This window comes from Sapajus apella, unplaced genomic scaffold, assembly GCF_009761245.1.
Source record: "Sapajus apella isolate SASKATOON/1434 unplaced genomic scaffold, GSC_monkey_1.0 scaffold10, whole genome shotgun sequence".
Lineage (NCBI taxonomy): Eukaryota > Metazoa > Chordata > Mammalia > Primates > Cebidae > Sapajus > Sapajus apella.
The window spans coordinates 24494783-24515556 of NW_022436950.1; the positions used below are offsets into that span (position 1 = coordinate 24494783).

General features: G+C 37.8%; 1 protein-coding gene across 1 annotated transcript in view; it reads left to right on the forward strand.

Moving 5' to 3' along the window:
• The window catches only part of ABCA12 (ATP binding cassette subfamily A member 12), a 199192-nt gene that overhangs the window by 140135 nt on the left and 38283 nt on the right, over positions 1-20774 (forward strand). Inside the window, exons 24-36 of the mRNA XM_032278308.1 lie at positions 3075-3404; positions 4479-4548; positions 4637-4771; positions 6299-6445; positions 7363-7549; positions 10225-10443; positions 11608-11804; positions 13284-13444; positions 14847-15083; positions 15425-15575; positions 17823-18075; positions 18997-19083; positions 19856-19949. Coding sequence (XP_032134199.1) covers positions 3075-3404; positions 4479-4548; positions 4637-4771; positions 6299-6445; positions 7363-7549; positions 10225-10443; positions 11608-11804; positions 13284-13444; positions 14847-15083; positions 15425-15575; positions 17823-18075; positions 18997-19083; positions 19856-19949 — 2268 coding nt within the window. The remainder of the gene's footprint in view (positions 1-3074; positions 3405-4478; positions 4549-4636; positions 4772-6298; positions 6446-7362; positions 7550-10224; positions 10444-11607; positions 11805-13283; positions 13445-14846; positions 15084-15424; positions 15576-17822; positions 18076-18996; positions 19084-19855; positions 19950-20774) is intronic.

Genomic DNA, 20774 nt, shown 5'->3' on the forward strand with positions numbered 1-20774 from the left:
GCCTCCTGAGTTGCTGGGATTACAGGCACGCACCACCATGCCCAGCTCATTTTTTGTATTTTTAGTAGAGACGGGGTTTCACCATGTTGACCAGGATGGTCTCGATCTCTTGACCTCGTGATCCACCCGCCTCGGCCTCCCACAGTGCTGGGATTACAGGCTTGAGCCACCGCGCCCGGCCTAGAATGTCTTTCTTATTCTCTGCTGTAAACCGGGCAGACTTTGGCCACTATGCAGAGGGGTTTTCCTTGAGCAACAGGATATCAGCTATTGATGAATTGCTCTGGCAGGTTTGGGAGGCTTGAGACAAGAAACACTCTGATGACAGAGCTGGCACCTGACATCTGTCACTTTGAGGAGGAACTAATGATATCCAAGAAAGCACAGTCAGCCGCTCTTGGTGCGCCACTTTCCATCAGCAAGTTTTGTCTTGTTTATTACAACAAAGAGGGCAATGAACCTGGATAATTTATGGATGACTTATATACTCTCACTGCCCTTTCTCTTTATGAATAGAAGCTGTTTTCCTCATGGCATAAAATCCTGAAGTTTCATGATCGAGTGTTAAATAGTGAATACTTTTGGAAGTACCTAACTCAGCCTGTTTCAGGGAAAAGCAAAATGATCAGCCTCCAACTTTTATCAATTCCTGGGACTGGAGTCTGATCTTGAATATCAAAAATTTCAAAATTACAGTGATTAAACACCTTTAGTCCTGGTATTCAAGCCTGCCAAATTATCTTTTAACAAGTCTATGAATGAAGACTATTCTCAATATATAAGCGATTTATAGAAAGCTATCCATTGTTAGGGGAGAAAAACATGTTTATACACATGACATCAGCTTTATGTGGCCTTGATATGGTCTAGTATTCTTTGACCATCTTGGGAAATATATTGACATTATCCCCTACTGACATACATTGCTACTGGGAGGAAATCTGTTTGTATAGGATACATAAAATTGTGCTAAATATCAGCTTGGGAAGTAGTAATATAGTTTCCATAACTCCCCACTTAAATATATTCAAGTAGGCATAAAATTCTGAAAATACAAATAGCAGGAAAGGGAAATAAAAAGGGCTAACACATCGTATTGGAACAGCTGAATCCCTCCAAAATAGCCATCAAACATGACACAGTAATTTTTCCACATGGGACAGCGTACACGCAAAGAGTCGCTGGCATAAGATATCTGAGGTCTTTTTCACACCAAAATGTAATTTTGTTTCCAGTGATAGCATGTGTAGCAATTGAGGAAACTTTCCATAGTGACCTTTGCCCCATGCTACTTTGACCCACACTTTCCATTCCCACAGAAGCACAGGTTGAGTCCTTACTACAAACGGTGACAGGGCCTTGGAGGAGAAAAGCATTAGGGAGAGAAGAAGGTGAGAAAGAGGCAAAGTTAAGAGGGGAAGTCACAGGCTCTTTCTCAGTGTTGATTAGCTTGAAGCCCACAGCTTAGACTGTTGGCAGCTAGGTAGCTGTTTCCCTGGTAACAACTGGAGCAGGAGAGTTATCGAAATGTGATGTTACAAAAGCAGAAAGCAAAATTCACTATTTTGCTTGCAGAGCAAAAGATCCAGTGCATTCGCTACATATTTTTTTCCTGGAAAAGTTAGGTATAAGGGGTGGGGCATTGACTATCCTTGATTTTGAAAAAAGAAAAAATTGGGTTATAAAGCTGTTCGTGGAGATTTCCTTTTTCTTTCTTTCTTTTTTTTTTTAGACAGAGTTTCACTCTTGTCGTCCATGCTGGAGTGCAATGGCATAATCTTGGCTCACTGCAACCTCCGCCTCCCTAGTTCAAGCTATTCTCTTGTCTCAGCTTCCCGAGTAACTGGGATTATAGGCACCTGCCACCATGCCCAGCTAGTTTTTGTATTTTTAGTAGAGATGGGGTTTTGCCACGTTGGCCTGGCTGGTCTTGAACTCCTGACCTCAGGTGATCTGCCTGCCTCAGCCTCCCAAAGTGCTGGGATTACAGGTATGAGCCACTGTGCCTGGCCTGTTAGTGGAGATTTCTTTTGTTCCTTTTTTTTTTAAAAAAGGATGCTGTGTTCATAGGCTTAACATTAATCATGATATGCAGGATATTAACATGAATCCAAGATATGCAGGATATCCAGGTTCCCCCAGTACATGCCACATCTACATTAGGTATTTCTCCTAATGCTATCCCTCCCCTAGCCCCCCACCCCGCTGACAGGCCCCAGTGCGTGATGTTCCTAGGTGACTTTAAATCTTTCAGAATCCTTTTGAGTTAATGTACAAAGAGATTGTGCTGGCTTATTTTTCTACCTTGTGAAATGCCTTGGGCTCTGGGGATATCACTGAGGTATCAAAGAACATCAATTGAGAGAGAGGTATTGAGGATCTCAGATACATGAGTTCATTATGAATGTATAAACGGCTTTTTGGAAAACAAGGATGACAAATATTGACCTAGACTATAACTTACTGCCAGTAAGTGTTAAAGATGGGGAGGCTATAGGTAAAGGCAGAAGGTCTCCCTTAAGTTTCTGTGTTTTAAATTCTTAGGAATCAGGTATACTGTTTCTCTCAGAAACATAAATACTGATTGTGTTGTTCATTAGTGTTTAGTTAAAAAAAATATGGATTTTTTATGAGCTCAGTCTCTCCATTGAACTAGTAGTTAAGCCATGGTTTTTCACCAGCTCGAAATGCTCATCCCTGGACAAATGTCAAAATCATGTTGTAAAATTCTTCAGGGGATACCATAAATTTGATGATCTATTCTACGTTAGTTTAATCTAAAGATGTCAGCTAGATAATGATTATAAAGTGGAACTGTAATTTTAAAAAACCTCACTATCCAAATTGTTTATTATATTGTGCCACTCTGTAAACCAATACTCTAAGATGTTCTGGTGTATATAAGCGTATTTCACATAGCAAGCATGGATAAATTCTTGATTTATGTAAATTATTAAAATGCCTAGTTCCATATATAGAAAGACTATCATGACATTTTGACATAATACAGGGAATAATTGTTATTTGGGAGAATATCAGCATAACCAGCGCCTCACATTGTTATCTTCTTACAGTACATGAAGATGATGGGTGTGAACTCCTCCAGCCACTTTTTTGCCTGGCTTATTGAGAGTGTTGGATTTCTACTGGTTACCATCGTGATCCTCATCATTATACTCAAGTTTGGCAACATTCTTCCTAAAACAAATGGGTTCATTTTGTTCCTGTACTTTTCGGACTATAGCTTCTCCGTTATTGCTATGAGCTATCTTATCAGTGTCTTCTTCAACAACACCAACATTGCAGCTCTGATCGGAAGCCTCATCTACATCATTGCCTTCTTTCCGTTTATTGTGCTGGTTACAGTTGAGAATGAATTGAGCTATGTAGTGAAAGTGTTCGTGGTAAGTCAACCACTGGAATGGAGGTGTGGGAAATGACCTGTTTTTGTTTATTTGTTTATTTTCGGATTCCCAAACCGAAAGTTCACTTACCTAAATTTGAAATTCATGATAGCAAAGTAGGCTTAGTGTCCTAATGATAGCTTTTCCTACATTATTGTATACCATACAAGACAATTAAGAGCTTACAAAGCCGTAATATGTGATACTGTTAAGAAATAGTTCCTAAAGAAAGAACAGTTAAAATGTAATACATCATGTTTTAGAAGTCTTCGAGAATTCTAACTTCTCTCTGGTCCAATTCCTGAAACATCTGAAAGCCTCTAGTATTGAAATTATTCTCATGTGTGAATAATTCTCATGGTTCTCATGACATAAAATATAGCTTAAAGCCGTAAAGACAAATGCACCAACAGCATGTAATCAATCTTAAATTCTTTTCTGCCTTTTCAATTCAGAAGCACTAAATTAATTTAAGAATTTTAATTAAAGCATTAAGATTACTGACTGAAATTTAGAAAGCAGAATGAAATTTCATCACATTAAAACTTTGCTGTTTATGGAAATAAAAAGTAATGAATAACTAGCATTGACAACTTTGGGTTTAAACAATATTTAAATTTCTAATTTGTTGCAATTATCAGTATTCAATCAACTGATATTTTAGTATATTTTTATTCTTAATACTTCTGTTACCTGAAATAAATGTATGGAGTGAAAACACCTTCTGGGCCCTAATGTTTTCAGTTAATTTTTGTCTTAACACTGAATTACTCCATAATTACCTATTTTATTACTGGCTGAACAACATTTAGTAAGTTCAAATGTATATTTTGAATTTTTAGCAAGTGGTTTCCAAGTTGTAATTTTCCTGTTTTTGTTTTCTGCTATTCCCACTAGTCTACCTTCAGAGTTGTAGCATGCTTGGTAAGGGACCACTGTATTTTTCAATATGCTTAGAAAGTAAGCATTAATTTTATCTATACAAATGTCCAAAGTTTTAAGTATTTTATGATTCCTCTGGGTGAAACACATGAAATCTGTAAGAACAATCATTGCTGTTTCTTTTCTTCACAGAGCCTATTGTCCCCAACAGCATTCAGCTATGCAAGCCAGTACATTGCACGATATGAAGAACAGGGCATTGGTAGGTCCCCTTTCTTTAAAATTGGATTTTATTTTTCACAACTGTGCTATGTGTCACAGAAGAATAAACACTTGTGTTCATTTTTCAGGTCTTCAGTGGGAAAATATGTACAGCTCCCCGGTTCAGGATGACACCACCTCATTTGGCTGGCTGTGCTGTCTAATCCTAGCTGACTCTTTCATTTATTTCCTTATTGCTTGGTATGTCAGGAATGTCTTTCCAGGTATGAATGTGCTTCTGACAGATATATGCTTTTTATTGGTTGACTTCAATATAAATCAACTAATAATATATTCTAATATTTTATTTGCAAAAAACTAAATAAAAAATATATATATACACCTTTTTTTTTTTTTTTCCTGAGACAGAGTATCCCTCTGTTGCCCAGGCTGGAGTGCAGTGGCATGATCTCAGCTCACTGCAATCTCCGCCTCCTGGGTTCAAGTGATTCTTCTACCTCAGCCTCCCGAGTAGGCACGTGCTACTACACCCAGCTAATTTCTTTATTTTTAGTAGAGACTGAGTTTTCACCATGTTGACCAGGCTAGTCTCGAGCTCCTGGCCTCAAGTGATCTGCCCAGCTTGGCCTCCCAAAATGCTGGGATTACAGGCACGAGCCACCATGCCTAGCCTTTAATTTTTTTTAATAAAAAAAAAAAAACTTATTTGTCATATATAACCTCCAAAAAGAAATACTCAAATCCCAAAGCTAATAAAAATTGTTCAGGATGAGATAATATACTGCTAAATTTCCTCTCAGATATTCCTGTAAGAGATGGAGTGAATTAAGAATCTTAGAATAGTGTCAAATCAATCCAGTCTTGCTACATAGGAGTGTGAAAAATTATAAGGGAAAAACCAAGTCTCCTAATTCTAAGGAGAATTTACCAGATTTTAAAGGAAGAAGACAAGTTGGGTTCCCCCTTCTAGGTCTCAAGCAGTCATCCTTTCTAACATGCTTAGTTTTCCATTTAGCCCTACTTATATTTATACATTTTTTGATGTTGTAAATGAATAAAAGAATATGATTTCAGTTATGTAAGATCTTTGTGAAAGGCAAATAGAGACAGAAGGCAGGTCAGTGATTGCCTGGGATGTGGAGTGAGAGCAGGGATTATCTGCAAATGGGCATGAGGCACATTTTTTGAGTTATAGAAATGTTCTAATACTGAATTGTACAACTTTATACATTTACTAAAACTTATCTAACTGTACACTTACAACAGTAAGACAAGTAGGTCAACAGCATGCATTGTTATGAGAGAAATGATATGAAATTGCATGACTAAAAGTTTTAATTATGTTTTTCTAAATGGCAAAATTATCATCCTTTTAGTCATGGATGAATATGTCTACACATGTCTGTTTGGACCCTTATGGGGATTAAATTGTGGCTTTTTCTGGGCTGGAAACCCAGCCCAGAACCACGGATCTGAACTAGTCTTATCAAAGTAAAATCACAACTTGTAGACATTTATTTCCTAGATAAATAGAGGCTTTTTCCATTACAATAATAAATGTACAGTTAGATGAGTTTCAGTAAATGTAAATGAAGCTGCTTAAAAACTAACAAGAAAAAAGGCCATCTTTTTTTTGCTTTACTTTGGAAACTGAGACCACCTTTTAGTTTTATTTGGTGTCAAAAAATAAAACTACTTCCTAAACCATACATAGGATCTACTGTTTCATTCTGATGCTTAATGCTAACAGTCAACTAAAAATCACTTTTCCCGATACCTTTTTATTACAGGAACATATGGTATGGCAGCTCCCTGGTATTTTCCAATCCTTCCTTCCTATTGGAAGGAGCGATTTGGGTGTGCAGAGGTGAAGCCTGAGAAGAGCAATGGCCTCATGTTCACTAACATCATGATGCAGAACACCAACCCATCTGCCAGTAAGACAAGTCGATCAACAGCGTGCATTGCGATGAGAGAAATGATATGAAATTACATGACTAGTAGTTTTCATTATTTTTTTCTAAATGGCAAAATTATCATCCTTTTAGTCATGGAAGAATATGTCTACACATGTGTGTTTGGCTCTTATGGGGATTAAATTGTGGATTTTTCTGGGCTCATTAGCTCAGTTGGTTAGCATATGGTGCTAATTAGGCCAAGATTGCAGATCCCTTTGTGGTCCAGTTAGACTCACACAGAGAAAAATTTTGTTCCTTGGCCACAATCTGCACCCCTAACTCCAGTCATCTGTCACCAGTCAAAGGAGTAACCAAGTAACGAGTATGAGTAATTTAGCCTAACCCATCACAAATACTGGAAAAGTAGTTCAAAGCGTATGTCTTCCCAAAGGGTGAGTCGTGTCATCTTCATAAAGTGAATGTGGGCCACAGAAGTGGTCCTTTTGTGAGCCCTGAAGAAGATGTAGATAGTTATTAATGAACCAGATTCTATAAACCACAGATCTGAACTAGTTTTATCACTGTAAAATCACAATTTATAGGCATTTATTCTATAAATTGGTATCATCCTGCCCAATCAGAGGACCAAGCCTTAGGTTGTCTTTTGACTATTTGATATCTGTTGAATAAAGGAGAATTCATAATTATAGTACCATATTCTGGGACTGCTTTGTCAACAAAGAAGGGTGAAATAAACCTTGGTTCTCCACTCGTATTCAGTCTGTAACCAAGTGAGGAGGCTGAAGACTATAATAAATCATTTATTTCTGAATTTTTTTTTTTTTACTTAGAGGGTTATATTTTTATAGTCTTCAATTTTAAATAAAGATAAAGTCTAACTCTAGCTGCATTACCTTACTTTTAAGCTTACAACTCTTCCCTTGATTTCTCTCCAGGTCCTGAATACACGTTTTCCTCCAACATCGAGCCTGAACCTAAAGATCTCACGGTTGGGGTTGCCTTGCATGGGGTCACAAAGATCTATGGCTCAAAAGTTGCTGTTGATAACCTCAATCTGAACTTTTATGAAGGGCATATTACTTCATTGCTGGGGCCCAACGGAGCTGGGAAAACTACTACCATGTATGTTAACTTTTCGACACTTATTGCCATGGAAGCATATTATTTAAAAATACAGGTTTAAAAAAAAAAACTGACCTATTTTTGTAAAAACTAAAGTTGTTATATTTCCCAGATGCAGAAAGATAGTTCAACTTGTATGCTATAAATGGAGTCAAAATCAACAGTTCTAATACTTTTTAAATTTTTTAATTCAGTGCCAATTTTGTAAAATACGAAGTTTCTAATAAAAATAAATATTTTAACATCTCTTAGATAATAGGAAATTCTGCAACATTGAGTTCATATTCTTAGGTAGAGACTATTGGTTGGGGCTCATTAGTAACTGATTTCTCTCTCTCTCTCTCGATTTAGTTTTGCTTTTGTTGTGCAGGCTGGAGTGCAGTGGCAAGTTCTTGGCTCACTGCCACCTCTGCCTCCTGGGTTCAAGTGATTCTCCTGCCTCAGACTCTTGAGTAGCTGGGATTACAGGCACATGCCACCACACTCAGCTAATTTTTGTTTTTGTATTTTTAGTAGAGATGGGGTTTCATCATGTTGGCCAGGCTGGTCTCTAACTCCAGACCTCAGGTGATCCACTGGCCTTGACCTCCCAAAGTGCAGGGATTACAGGCATGGGCCACTGCACTGGGCCAGTAACTGATCTCTTAAAGGGAGTATCTGCTTTTTGGTTCCTCCCTGGTCTCTACCAAGCTGCACTGCTTCATACACCCAATCTGTTTCATTTATTTGCATTTCTAGCCTGGTGCATATATAACTATGAAATTGCATCTCCTGATATAAACACAGCTGCTTCTTCACAGGAAATCTTTGCCTTGACTCATAAAGAAACAAAAGAAACACCAGCTATCAGACAGAAATCAAAAAGGCCAGGAGTGGAACATAAGCTGTTCTTTCTCACTCCTCACCTATGTAGCATTTTCCTGTGTCAGAATGGAGAAGAGATTCAACTGTTTTTAAAGTGACGTTCTTTTGAATTATTTATGTGATTTGCCTCCAGTGCTCCACATTCACTAGTTGCTGAGTCAGCTCTAAGATGCTGTTGGTGCTCTAGCCCTTGTTTGAAAAAAGGATCAGTTGCTGCATATCCTACTTAGTATCATCACGACTCAGCTCAGTGACTGCCAAACCACTGGGATTAATTTTTTTTCTTTTGTAAATAAAAGGGGACAGAGGAAGGTCATTAAATGAGTGAGCATACAGCCTATTTGCATGACCTGTTTAAAGTCAGAGTTGGCTTTCTAGGGAGAATACAATGCCAAAAAGGCCAGATTTTTTTTTTTAACTCTTAAGTTCAGAGGTACAAGTGCAGGTTTGTTACACAGTTACATGGGGGTTTATTTTACAGATTATTTCATCACCCAGGTATTAAGCCTAGTACCCATTACTTATTTTTCCTGATCCTCTCCATCCTCCCACCTCCACCCTCTGAAAGGCCACAGTGTGTGGTGTTCCCCTCTATGTATCTGTGTGTTCTCATCATTTAGTCCCCATTTATAAGTGAGAACATATAGTATTTGGTTTTCTGTTCCTGTGTTAATTTGATAATGGCCCCCAGCTCCATTCATGTTTTTAATAGGGAGTAAGAGGCTAATGAAGAAAAGAAACAGACAAGGCTCTTGAAGGGGCTATAATTTTAGCTGAGAATGCCCCCATTTTATTGTATTAAATATAAGCCTTTAATATAAAGTATGTTATTTATATTTCAGTGTTCATATGGGAAAACTGCATATTCCGTTCATAATTTAATCCACAGGTCTGCATTGCAAGGCACTGATTAGGTTACTGAGACAGTGTGCTAAGAAAACATGACCTTTCCCTGATCTCATGGAGCTTACATCATAGTGGAGGAGATGGGTATTAAATAATTGCTCAGTTTACTAACTATCTGAAAGATGATGAGGAATTATCTAGGTAAGAACATTCTAATCACAGTGTAGAGAAAAGGACTGGAGATGACCAAAGAACATGTGGGAAGGAGAGTCAGGAGCTTAGAGTGATAGATTAGGCAGGTGGTGATGGTGATGGTGATGATCCCATGAAGATAGCTGTGAAAACGGTGACATGGGCACGTAGTTAGGAGATTACAATAGGAGGAGAGTGCAAAAATGACTTACAGATTCCAGTCTTGTGCAACCAGTCTATGAATTTATTACATGGTGAAAGAGGTAAGATCAATGAGGGTATGGCTTTTAGGGTAAAGATCATGAGCTCAGTTTTAAACATACTGGGTTGAAGGACCCTGTAGGAAATCTCACAGAGAAGTGGTACTGTCTGTTAGATATATAAAGCAATCCCTGAGCTGAATAATAAGGTCTGGGCTACAGATGTAAATTGGAGACATGCCAACCTGTAGATACTAAAGAACGTCAGGAAAGTACATGAGTTTGCTCAAGGAGACAGAACGTACTTGGTATTTAAAAGCTCAATTGTTTTTGTCATTGTTACCACCACCATTACCATCATCATCATGTAGTATTTATGTAATACTCTCAATTATTAAAAACTTATAACTTTTATTTCTTATTCCCATTAAATATCATTTTATTTCATAGTTTGCCCTTGTCTGAGAAGATACGCTGTATTTTATTTTTAAACTAACAACTGAGATCTATTTAGTCCTAATATCTAGCTTCAATGCTTGGTTTATACCTAATTCATCATGTCTTCATTTCCAGTTCCATGTTAACTGGGCTGTTTGGGGCCTCAGCAGGCACCATTTTTGTGTATGGAAAAGATATCAAAACAGACCTACACACGGTACGGAAGAGCATGGGAGTCTGTATGCAGCATGACGTCTTGTTCAGTTACCTCACTACTAAGGAGCACCTTCTCCTATATGGTTCCATCAAAGTTCCTCACTGGACTAGAAAGCAGCTCCACGAGGAAGTAAAAAGGCAAGTTAAGACAGGAGTGAGAACTGCTGTCAAAGACCCATAGCTTGGTTGGTAAAGCTCGGGTAAGGATACCAATAGCAAATGTTTTCTCACAAAATAATTACTTTTTAGTTTTCTACTTCTTTATTATTGCAAACATTTAAGGTCATTTACCAGCCAGTTATTACACTGAAACTGTTTAACTCTCTTCATTTCTGGCTCCCATATTGCCCCAAATCCTTTGCTTCTAATCCCTATGGCTACTACACACTGGTCCAAGCCTCCTAAGTGGATTCTTGGATTTCACTCATCTCTTGTGAAATCTGTTCTTTGAAGAGCAGCCAGGGTGATCTTTTTCAACTGCAGATCAGACTATGTCACTCCTGGATTTAAATCCTCCAGTGGCTTCCTTCCATGCTTAGTAAAATACTCAATAACATCCTTACTAAGACTTACGCGGTCCTACGTGACTTGCCTCTATTCTCACTTCTGATGTCATGTCCTTCCACCCGCCTCCATGTTAACTCTGCTCTAGGCACACTGGTCTAGCTACGCACTTGACTATCCTTGTCCTGCTCCAGCCCCAGAGCTTTTTATTTTCTCTTCCCTCTACTTACAGCACCCTCCCCAGATGGCCATTTGACTTATTCTTGGTCAAATGACCCCTTTCCTGGTTTCTGCTGAAATGTCACTTTTTCTGAGATGACTGCCATATGTAAAATAGATGCCTAAAAGAGCATATCCCAGCCATTCCTTGTCTTACGTTCTCTGCAGTTATCATCACCACTTGAGAATATATTTATTATTGACTGGATTTCCCTATATCCTTCCCAATACACACACTTACTAAAACATAATCCCCTTATGAGTAGAAATTTTATCTGTTCACTGCTTTTCCCAAGTACGTAAAACACAGCCTGGCACAAAACAGGCTGACACTCTCTAGATATTTGTCAAATGAATCAATTATGTATTCCTTTGTGCTTTTTTTATGAGTATTAATTTTGTACCTCCAACCAGGTGATGAATAATAGAAAACTATATTATGAATCCTCAAGAGTTTATTGTACCTTACTGAGCATGTAATAGTCACTTAGTAAATACATATCAGTTAGGGTTATTGTATGTTTCCAGTACTCAAATAGTTTATCTGTAAAAAATAACTCTCATACATTATTTTTTAAGGACTTTGAAAGATACTGGACTATACAGCCATCGTCATAAGAGAGTTGGAACACTGTCAGGAGGAATGAAGAGGAAGTTATCTATATCCATAGCTCTCATTGGTGGATCGAGGGTAGTAATTTTGGATGAACCATCTACTGGAGTTGACCCATGTTCTCGCCGAAGTATATGGGATGTTATATCCAAGAACAAAACTGGTATGAGTACTTCTCAGAACTTGTCCACCCAACAGTCATACTTCTGCCCTCTGGCATATACAAAGCATACAGGCTGGGCACAGTGGCTCACGCCTGTAATCCCAGCATTTTGGGAGGCCAAGACAGGAGGATTGCTTGAGCCCAGGAGTTTGAGACCATCCTAGGCAACATAGTGAGACCTGTCTCTACAAATAATAACAATAAAAGTAATAATAATAATAATAAATCTGGCTGTGGTGGCTGGCACGTGTAGTCCCAGCTATTCAGGAGGCTGAGGTTGGAGAATCGCTTGAACCGAGGAGGTCAAGGTTACAGTGAACTATGATCAAGTCACTGCACTCCAGCCTGGATGACAGAGTGTGACACTGTCTCAATAAAAAAAAAAAAAAGAAAACAACAACAGAAAGCAAGTTGATGACTTTTCTGTTTATGATATTTTTAAAAAATTTTAACATTTATTTGTATAGATACATAATGCTTATACATATTTATTGGGTATGATATCTTTTAAAAATCTAAGATTGGCTCTTTCTTTTCCAAAAAATTTCTCCCAGATAACTTTCTGGGTCAATTGGTTAATATCTGTGTAGTGCCTGCTGTGAGTTGAGCATTTAACTGGCCTTTTTGAAAGCATGCAAATCCAACAGAAGTTTCAAAGTTTGCTTAGAGGAGCTAAGAATCTAATTAGAGATACCAAACATACACAAGTGAAAATAAACTGAAAACAGACTAAATAAGTGCTAACAGGACGTGAAGCAATGGAGTAATCAGAGTGGAGTGGAATCATCGAGAGAAATATTCAGAAAGTCTTAAATTATTGCTTTTTCATAATGAAGAAAGGGGAAGAGAGAGAGAGAGAAGCAATGCAAAGTGAACCCACGGGAGCAAAATTCTAATAGACTGTGAAGAATTGCCAATGCCCACATGACAAATGATGAACATGCAGTCATTCAGCATAATAAAGGCTTATTTGCTGTTAATTTGTCTGAAAATTGCCTCCAAATATTTAAGAACACCCTTCTAAATTTTTCTTTGTCTTTCTTTTTGGGATGGACTCTCATCTGTCACCCAGGCTGGACTGCAGTGACATGATCTCAGCTCACTGTAGCCTCTGCCTCAGGTGCAAGAGATGCTCCTGCCTCAGCCTCCCGAGTAGATAGGATTACAGGTACATGCCACATGCCCAGCTAACTTTAGATAGGTTTCACCATATTGGCCAGGCTGGGTTCAAACTCCTGACCTCAAGTGATCCGCCTGCCTTAACCTCGCAGTGCTGGAATGACAGGTGTGAGCCGCCGAGCCTCGCCCTGATTTTCTCTTTCATCATTTTGGAAGCTCTTTGAGGTCAGTCAGTTTTTTAGTTAGCTCATAAAATGTGAGTCTTCTCAGATGTCACAGGACTTACTCTGGCCAACTCTGTGTATCTGGAAACTGTACTTTCATGTTTCATTCTCTGTTGCTCTTGTCTGTATTTTCAAGCCAGAACAATCATTCTATCGACACACCACTTGGACGAGGCTGAAGTGTTGAGTGACCGCATCGCCTTCCTGGAGCAGGGTGGGCTTCGGTGCTGTGGGTCCCCATTCTACCTGAAGGAAGCCTTCGGTGATGGGTATCACCTCATACTCACCAAAAAGAAGGTGGGAATGGGAGGAAAATATACCTCATTACGGAGTGATAAATTAACGTTTATGTGAAATAGAAGTACAGTCTTTCCAACTTCATTCACTGCTAAAATTCATTAGTATTGCTAGCTTAGTGCTTCTCGAATTTGAGTGAACATCAGAATCCTGGAGGTCTTGGCTAAAACCCAAGTTCTGGCCACACCCCAAAAGAGTCTGATCCCATAGGTCTGGGATGGGGGTCCAGAATGTACTATATTTCTATAAAGTTTCCAGGTGATGCCGACGTCGCTGGTCTGGGGATGGCACATTGAGAACCACTGTGCTGGGTAAAAAATGATTGACATCTTAAGGTTACTGATGGCGAATCAGCCTTTTAGTTCTCCTAACATTTCAACCTAGAAAGCCAAAAATTCAATTTTCTGCTTTATCAAAAGCAGATAAACAGAATATGAAGTCATGGGTTCACTTTCTGATTAGTACTCCTCAAGTGGCAGTGCAGGGACTGTAACTTACACAGGTCAACGGTGCCTTTACATCTTTTGAAGAACAAAAATACTCACTAAAGATCCCTCCACCACCTAACAGAACATATGATTTAAAAATACTGTGCAAGATGTATATGCTATTAGGAAGGTTTTGATTACCTCCATTTATTTTCTATCTAATCCTCCTCATGTGATTTACAAAATGTAAGAAAATGTTATACTCTTAATAGTTATACTATTAATTGTTATATTCATTAATTAAGAAATTCATGTATTATATGCATTATGCCTTATAATACCGAAGCACTATCCCAGGAACTGGTGACACACCAGTGAACGGATGATATGAAAATCTCTGGCCTTTTAGAGTTTATATTCTAATGGAGTGTGAGGAATTCAGATGATACAATCAATGAGTAAATTATTTCGTATATTAGCCATTAGTAAATCGCTTAGTATATTTATTTTTATGCTATGGATCGAAATGAAACAGGGAATGGTGAGTGGAGCAGTTTTAAAGTAGGGAAATAGAGAAGAGGTTGTTTGAGAAAGTGGCAGTTGAACCGAGAGTTGGAGGTGGTGAGAGAATGGCACATATCGCTCTCTGGGGGCATAGGAACACCAGTCGCAAGAACCCTGAGGAGAGGATGTGCCAGAACCCAAAGCCTTCTAGCAACAGCAAAGAGACTGTCATTGCTAGAGTAGAGTAAATGAGAGGGGGTTAGAGAAGGGACAGGGTGGCATGGGAGAATGGGGCCAACAGAATGGAAACCCAAGTGGCATCTGTCAGTGCTCTAGAGCAGTGACAGATGATCCAACTCAGGTGTGGAGTGGCCTAAAAGAGCTCATCACCCCACCCTCTGACTAGAGCCCTGGGGCGCTATGGTATAAAGAGAAGAGAGTGTTTTAATTCCTACTTTTCTCCCTTATAGAGTCCAAATTTAAGTGCAAATGCAATATGTGACACTATGGCCGTGACAGCAATGATCCAATCACATCTCCCCGAAGCCTACCTCAAGGAGGATATTGGGGGAGAGCTTGTTTATGTGCTTCCTCCATTCAGCACCAAAGTCTCAGGGGCCTATCTGTCACTCCTGCGGGCACTCGACAATGGCATGGGTGACCTCAACATCGGGTGCTACGGCATTTCAGATACCACCGTGGAGGAGGTATATCTCAACACTTCTTTTTCTCTTCAAGCTGATATAACTTGCTGTTCCCTTAGAATATATATGTGCCATTTTTCTAAAAATATATATTTTTAAATAAATATTTCACAAAATTAGAAAAGCTTAACATTTTTCCAATACTATTCTTATGTAAGACAGAATAAAATGTTGCCCCAATTAGAAAGCATGTAATTTTTACATACAGAAATATTCACTTGAAGTCAGATGGGAAAAATTTGTCTCAATAAATGTAACAAAAGTTCAAATTCAAAGGTAAGCTTAGAAATTAGAACAGACATGCACTTTTCATGTTAATGAAGTAGTTTGGCTTCTCTTTCTAGGTCTTTCTGAACTTGACCAAAGAGTCACAAAAAAATAGTGCTATGAGTCTTGAGAACTTAACACAAAAGAAAATTGGGAATTCCAATGCCAATGGCATCTCAACTCCTGATGATTTATCTGTGAGCAGCAGCAGTTTCACAGACAGAGATGGTATGAATCTAACGTTAATATTTTGTTTAATTCCAATAGATGATATAAATGAGAAAAATCACAGACAGACTTTGATTTTTAAAAATTCAACTCTAAAGTTTCATTCTAAATTCAAAAAACACTAAAGAAATTTAAGCCTCCTTTTTTCAGATATAAAATATTCATTAAACCAAATCGAATTCTCTATTTCAAAAGTACTTTGAAGAATGTGAAAGAACTCCCTTGATAGTGTGGTGATGAGTATTCCACCTACCCACCAGAAATTGTTTTCAAGATGTAACCTCTCTAATTTCAATTCATGCTCAACAAGTTAAAATTCTTCTTGTAACTGGGGCTAACAGTGAACAAGATTACCTTGTAAGGTGGTTCACTCTTTGTTATTAGCATGTTGAAGTAGAGACAATAGTCATAAAAAAAAAAGAAAACTTAAAAATAAAAGAAGTTGCCATTCTTTATGGTACCTCAATGGAAGACATGTCTAACCTACCTGACTCTTAGTCATTCAGGAGCTGAGAAACTGGTTTTGGGTAGAATTTCTGAGTTAATTAATTTGGACTTGATGGCTAAAAGTCTATAATAATAGATTTCCTTCCCCAATCCTTAACATAGGATATGCTTTAAAAAATCATGTTGCTTGACATGACTTTGAGGGATTGGGCTCTTTTGAAAATAACTTTAATTGTCTCTTCTCTTTCTGACAGTTAATTTATACCTCTAGAAACACTATTTACTTAAGCATATAATAAAATGATGTATAAATCAAGGAGCAGTCATTTCAATAGTTTTTGCTCAAATTGGCAAAAAATCTCTAGTAACAGAACTTTTAATTAAACATTTGCCTGGCTCTCAAACTCAGATAATCTTTGATGCTTGTATAATTCTGGAACTGGAGGATAATTTGTCCTCTGCCATATTCCTCATTTCTTTTCTTTTGGGGAATATAATTGTGGCCTCCACGGCATTGAGGACTTTGATTAGAAAGTGGTCACCTGCTTCAGGAAGCAAAGGCTAAGTATGTGCCTCTGCATGTGTCTTATAATTTGAAACTATTCTTCAGTCCAAATGCTCCCTTCATTGACATTATCTTTTAGAAAGCACATTTATTCCATTTGATACACCTGTAAGTCATCCACATGTAATTTCTCAAGAAACAGAAAAGCATACTAATTAACTGAAAATATTCAGCTCCTTCTACAATTCCCTTTTGCAGAGATATGAGTTTGCATTTAAACTTGTTCACTCTGTTTAATTGGAATTCATTTTAAATTAAGCAGCTTTGTATTTTTTTCTTATCAGCTAAATGAAGATCATGATTTTTGTGCTGCATAATTTCTGATGGAAAATTTAAAATATACACAGAGTTGACGAATACCATCATCTTATCACCTACGAAGGTGTGCGGGGTGGCAGGCTTTAGGAGAGAATGCTATATTTGAACCTATTTTTAGAGGGAGCCACTGAAATTATTAGCCATAGAGCTCTATGGAGGAAGCAGTGGTTTATGGCCTCTGTAGCTGCTCTGCCATGGAATTTTTCTCAGCACCAGAAAATCATTTCAAACTATGGAAAGGGTAGATAATTTTTTCTAGTGAGTTCTTTTTTTTCTTAAATAACTCTAGTGGCAAACATGGAGTTTTGAAAGGCCATATAATCATTCCAAATTTCTAAAGAGAATGGAATAAATAAGTGGTTGAACCAGAGTTGTACTCTGGAAGAGAGGATTACCCTTTTTCTACTCTTAGTGTGAATTAATTGGGCCTCAAAGTCAATTAGACTCACAGTCACTACATTACAATAGGAACAAATTGTTGGATTAGGGTGGTGTTTGTCTGTATTTGTCTCACATGAATTTAATCTCTTCATAGAAACTCTCTCTTATTAGTAATGTATACTGAATCTGCATTGAGACTTTAGGGTTTGAGGACAATATTCATTTATGAAATTCTAGTTATCTAACTTTGATGTGTAATATTACTATGCATATGACTAATATTTTGTGTATAGTGAATTAGAATTTTCAAATCACTTTACACACAGTTCTATATGAGATGGATATTATAGTTCTCAGTTTTCCCAATGGAAGGTCCAGAGATAAGGCTGAGAAATGAAATTGCTGAACCTCAAATCCAAATCTTTAAAAGCTTTTCCCACCACACAGTACTATACCATCTAGCTATAGTTTCTGAAATTACTTTATTGCATATCAAGATTTCCCAGAACCATATTGAATCTCTTTTTCTTAACCAGACAAAATCCTGACAAGAGGAGAGAGGCTGGATGGCTGTAGACTGTTGCTGAAGAAGATCATGGCCATACTCATCAAGAGGTTCCATCACACCCGCAGGAACTGGAAAGGCTTCATTGCTCAGGTTATCCTCCCCATCGTCTTTGTGACCACTGCCATGGGCCTTGGGACACTGAGAAATTCCAGCAACAGTTATCCAGAGATTCAGATCTCCCCGTCTCTTTATGGTACCTCTGAACAGACAGCCTTCTATGCGTAAGTTTCTTTCTGTTAACTAAAAATGTTTCCAAAGTGTTTCTATGAGCGTGGTTGTACCTGAATGAATGCCATGGGATGCTGGAGAATAAAGTACCTAGAAGCTATGGTACCTGATTCTGCTAAAGGAATGAAAAGTTTGATTGACTGCAATATGTTACTTCTATTGCCGACAAATAGCTTTTTCAGAGTTTTTGCATTCATCTAAAACTAAAGTTATAGGAGATATTTATTTTTAATGACTAAACTTTAATTAAGAAAGGCAGGTTAGGTATGGCTTCCCAATCTGTTGTAACATACAGCAATTAGCTTTTTATTGGTCTCACAAATATTAAATAGTGATACTAGAATCCTGTATAATATAATGTTATAGGTACAGCAGGTGATAACTGATGCATGTGACAATTAGGAGAATAAGAAGGCAGCCAAATAGAGACATGTGCATTTTACTGAGATACCTTTCTTTCTTTTCCTGAGACTGTGTCTTTTTTAGATTTCTTAGATTAAGAAAACAGTCCTAAGCAGAGCACAGTGGCTCATGCCTGTAATCTTAGCAGTTTGGGAGGCTGAGGCAGGCAGGTCACTTGAGCTTGGGAGTTTGAGACCAGCCTGCTAACATGGCAAAACCCCATCTAATGTACTACAAAGACAAAAATTAGCCAAGCCTGGTGGTGCTCACCTGTAATATGAGCAATTTGGGTCTCTGAGGTACAAGCATTTCTTGAACCCGGGAAGCTGAGGTTGCAATGAGCCATGATCACACCGCTGCGCTCCCAGCTGGGCAAGAGAGCGAGACACTGTCTCAAAAAAGAAAAAGAAAACCATTCTATATACGGCACATTTCATTTCTTCAAGCATGATTTTAATATAGGAGACTAGTAGAATAAATCACGTATTTGTTTTTGTCCTTTAATATTGCAGGAATTATCACCCAAGCACAGAAGCACTTGTCTCAGCAATGTGGGACTTCCCTGGAGTTGACAACATGTGTCTGAACATCAGTGATCTGTAAGTGGTTCTTGCTCATCTATTTGTTGTTTTCAACATTCCAGTTTGAGTGTGTGCATGTGTATGTGGGTGTGTGTGTCTGTTATTTGCCTGGAAGAAAACTTTACCCCGATAGAAAACCCTGTTTAACAGATTTTATCTATCTCCTTTAGTTTATTTCTTAGTTATCTTATGCTATACCAATAAATATTAGCTGTCTTATGATTTGTACAACTCTCTAGTATACACATTTTCATTTAATAATCACAACCTTGTGGACTATTAATCTTATTTTGCAGACAAAGAACTGAGGCTCACAGGGACTAAGATACTTTTATTTAGCGAGACTCCAGGTCTCATTTGCAGTATACAGTGTTGCTTATTCAAACTTCTAAGATAGTATTAATACATAAGTCATGTAAACTTGACCTTGGTGTATTATTATGCTAAAGTATCATCTTCCTGTCAGAAGAGAAGATGAAAAGAGCAAAGAGAATAAAGGAGAGTAAAAGCTCCATCCTGACACAGTAAGACAATTCAATAAGCACTGGCCTCAATACTGTGTAGTCAATAAATGCTTTCCCTCATCCCCCACCACAAAATGTCAAATCATTTGGACATGGTGAAGCAATGTACATTGAAGTGATGAAAAATCAGTAAAACAAATCAGTAAATATGTGTATCTATGACTACACACATGAACTTAATGCCAAATACTTGATTATATGCTCATATGTACACATGAGAACACATATACATACCCACATCACAGCAACATCATTTTAACTTGCAGACGGTGTTTGAAGAAAGACAGTCTGGAAAAATGGAACACCAGTGGAGAACCTATCACTAATTTTGGTCTTTGCTCCTGCTCAGAAAATGTCCAGGTAAGAAGAAATTCAGTTTCAGTGAAATAGGAAAAATACAGGAATAAATATCAAAGCTTTAAAGATCTATCTAGATTACCAAAGGGTCCGTGTTAATTTAAGTTCATTTTATTGGAAGCTAGTAGCTCAGAAATATGGATCTGGGCAGCTCAAAAAATACTGACTTTGAACATCAGCTCTCTGTTTTAAATCCATCTCAGTACAGATTTCCAAAGGTAGGTAATTCTATGATGGTCTTTGTGGAAACCAACTGAAAATGAATTTTTGGTCTCAATTTAGAGCTAACTAGAAAGCTCTATGTTTCACATGAAAAAAATGTGACCATAACTGTCATATTTGAAATATAGCAAGACTGCCACTGTAGCTGGGAAGTCAATAATGTGTAAGTGTAGAACAGAACTCCATAAGTCTCTAAGTAACACCTCTAGACTTCAGGAAGAAGTCATTTCCTGGAAAAAAAACACAAAACAGAAAAAAATTATTCATCACTTACTCTGTCTGTATTCTATAGATACAGACCTTAGTTTTCTAAGCCTATCAGTTCACCACACTTTTAAGGGAACTAGATTCACTGGAGAAGTTCAAGATTGTTGAAGAAAAAAGGCCACTTTAGTTTCTAATAGTTACTATATTGCCAACTAAATTTCTTGCATCATTTCTTCAGAGTGACATTTGGCTGTACACTCAACTGTCTTCGTATAATATTTTATAATGAAAATATCTTCAGTGAATGCCACCCATTTTGGTGTTCTTATGCAAAATAGTTACTAATAATAAGAGTTGGGACCCAATAAGAATCTTTTGGAATTCTTTGGAGGCCAAGGC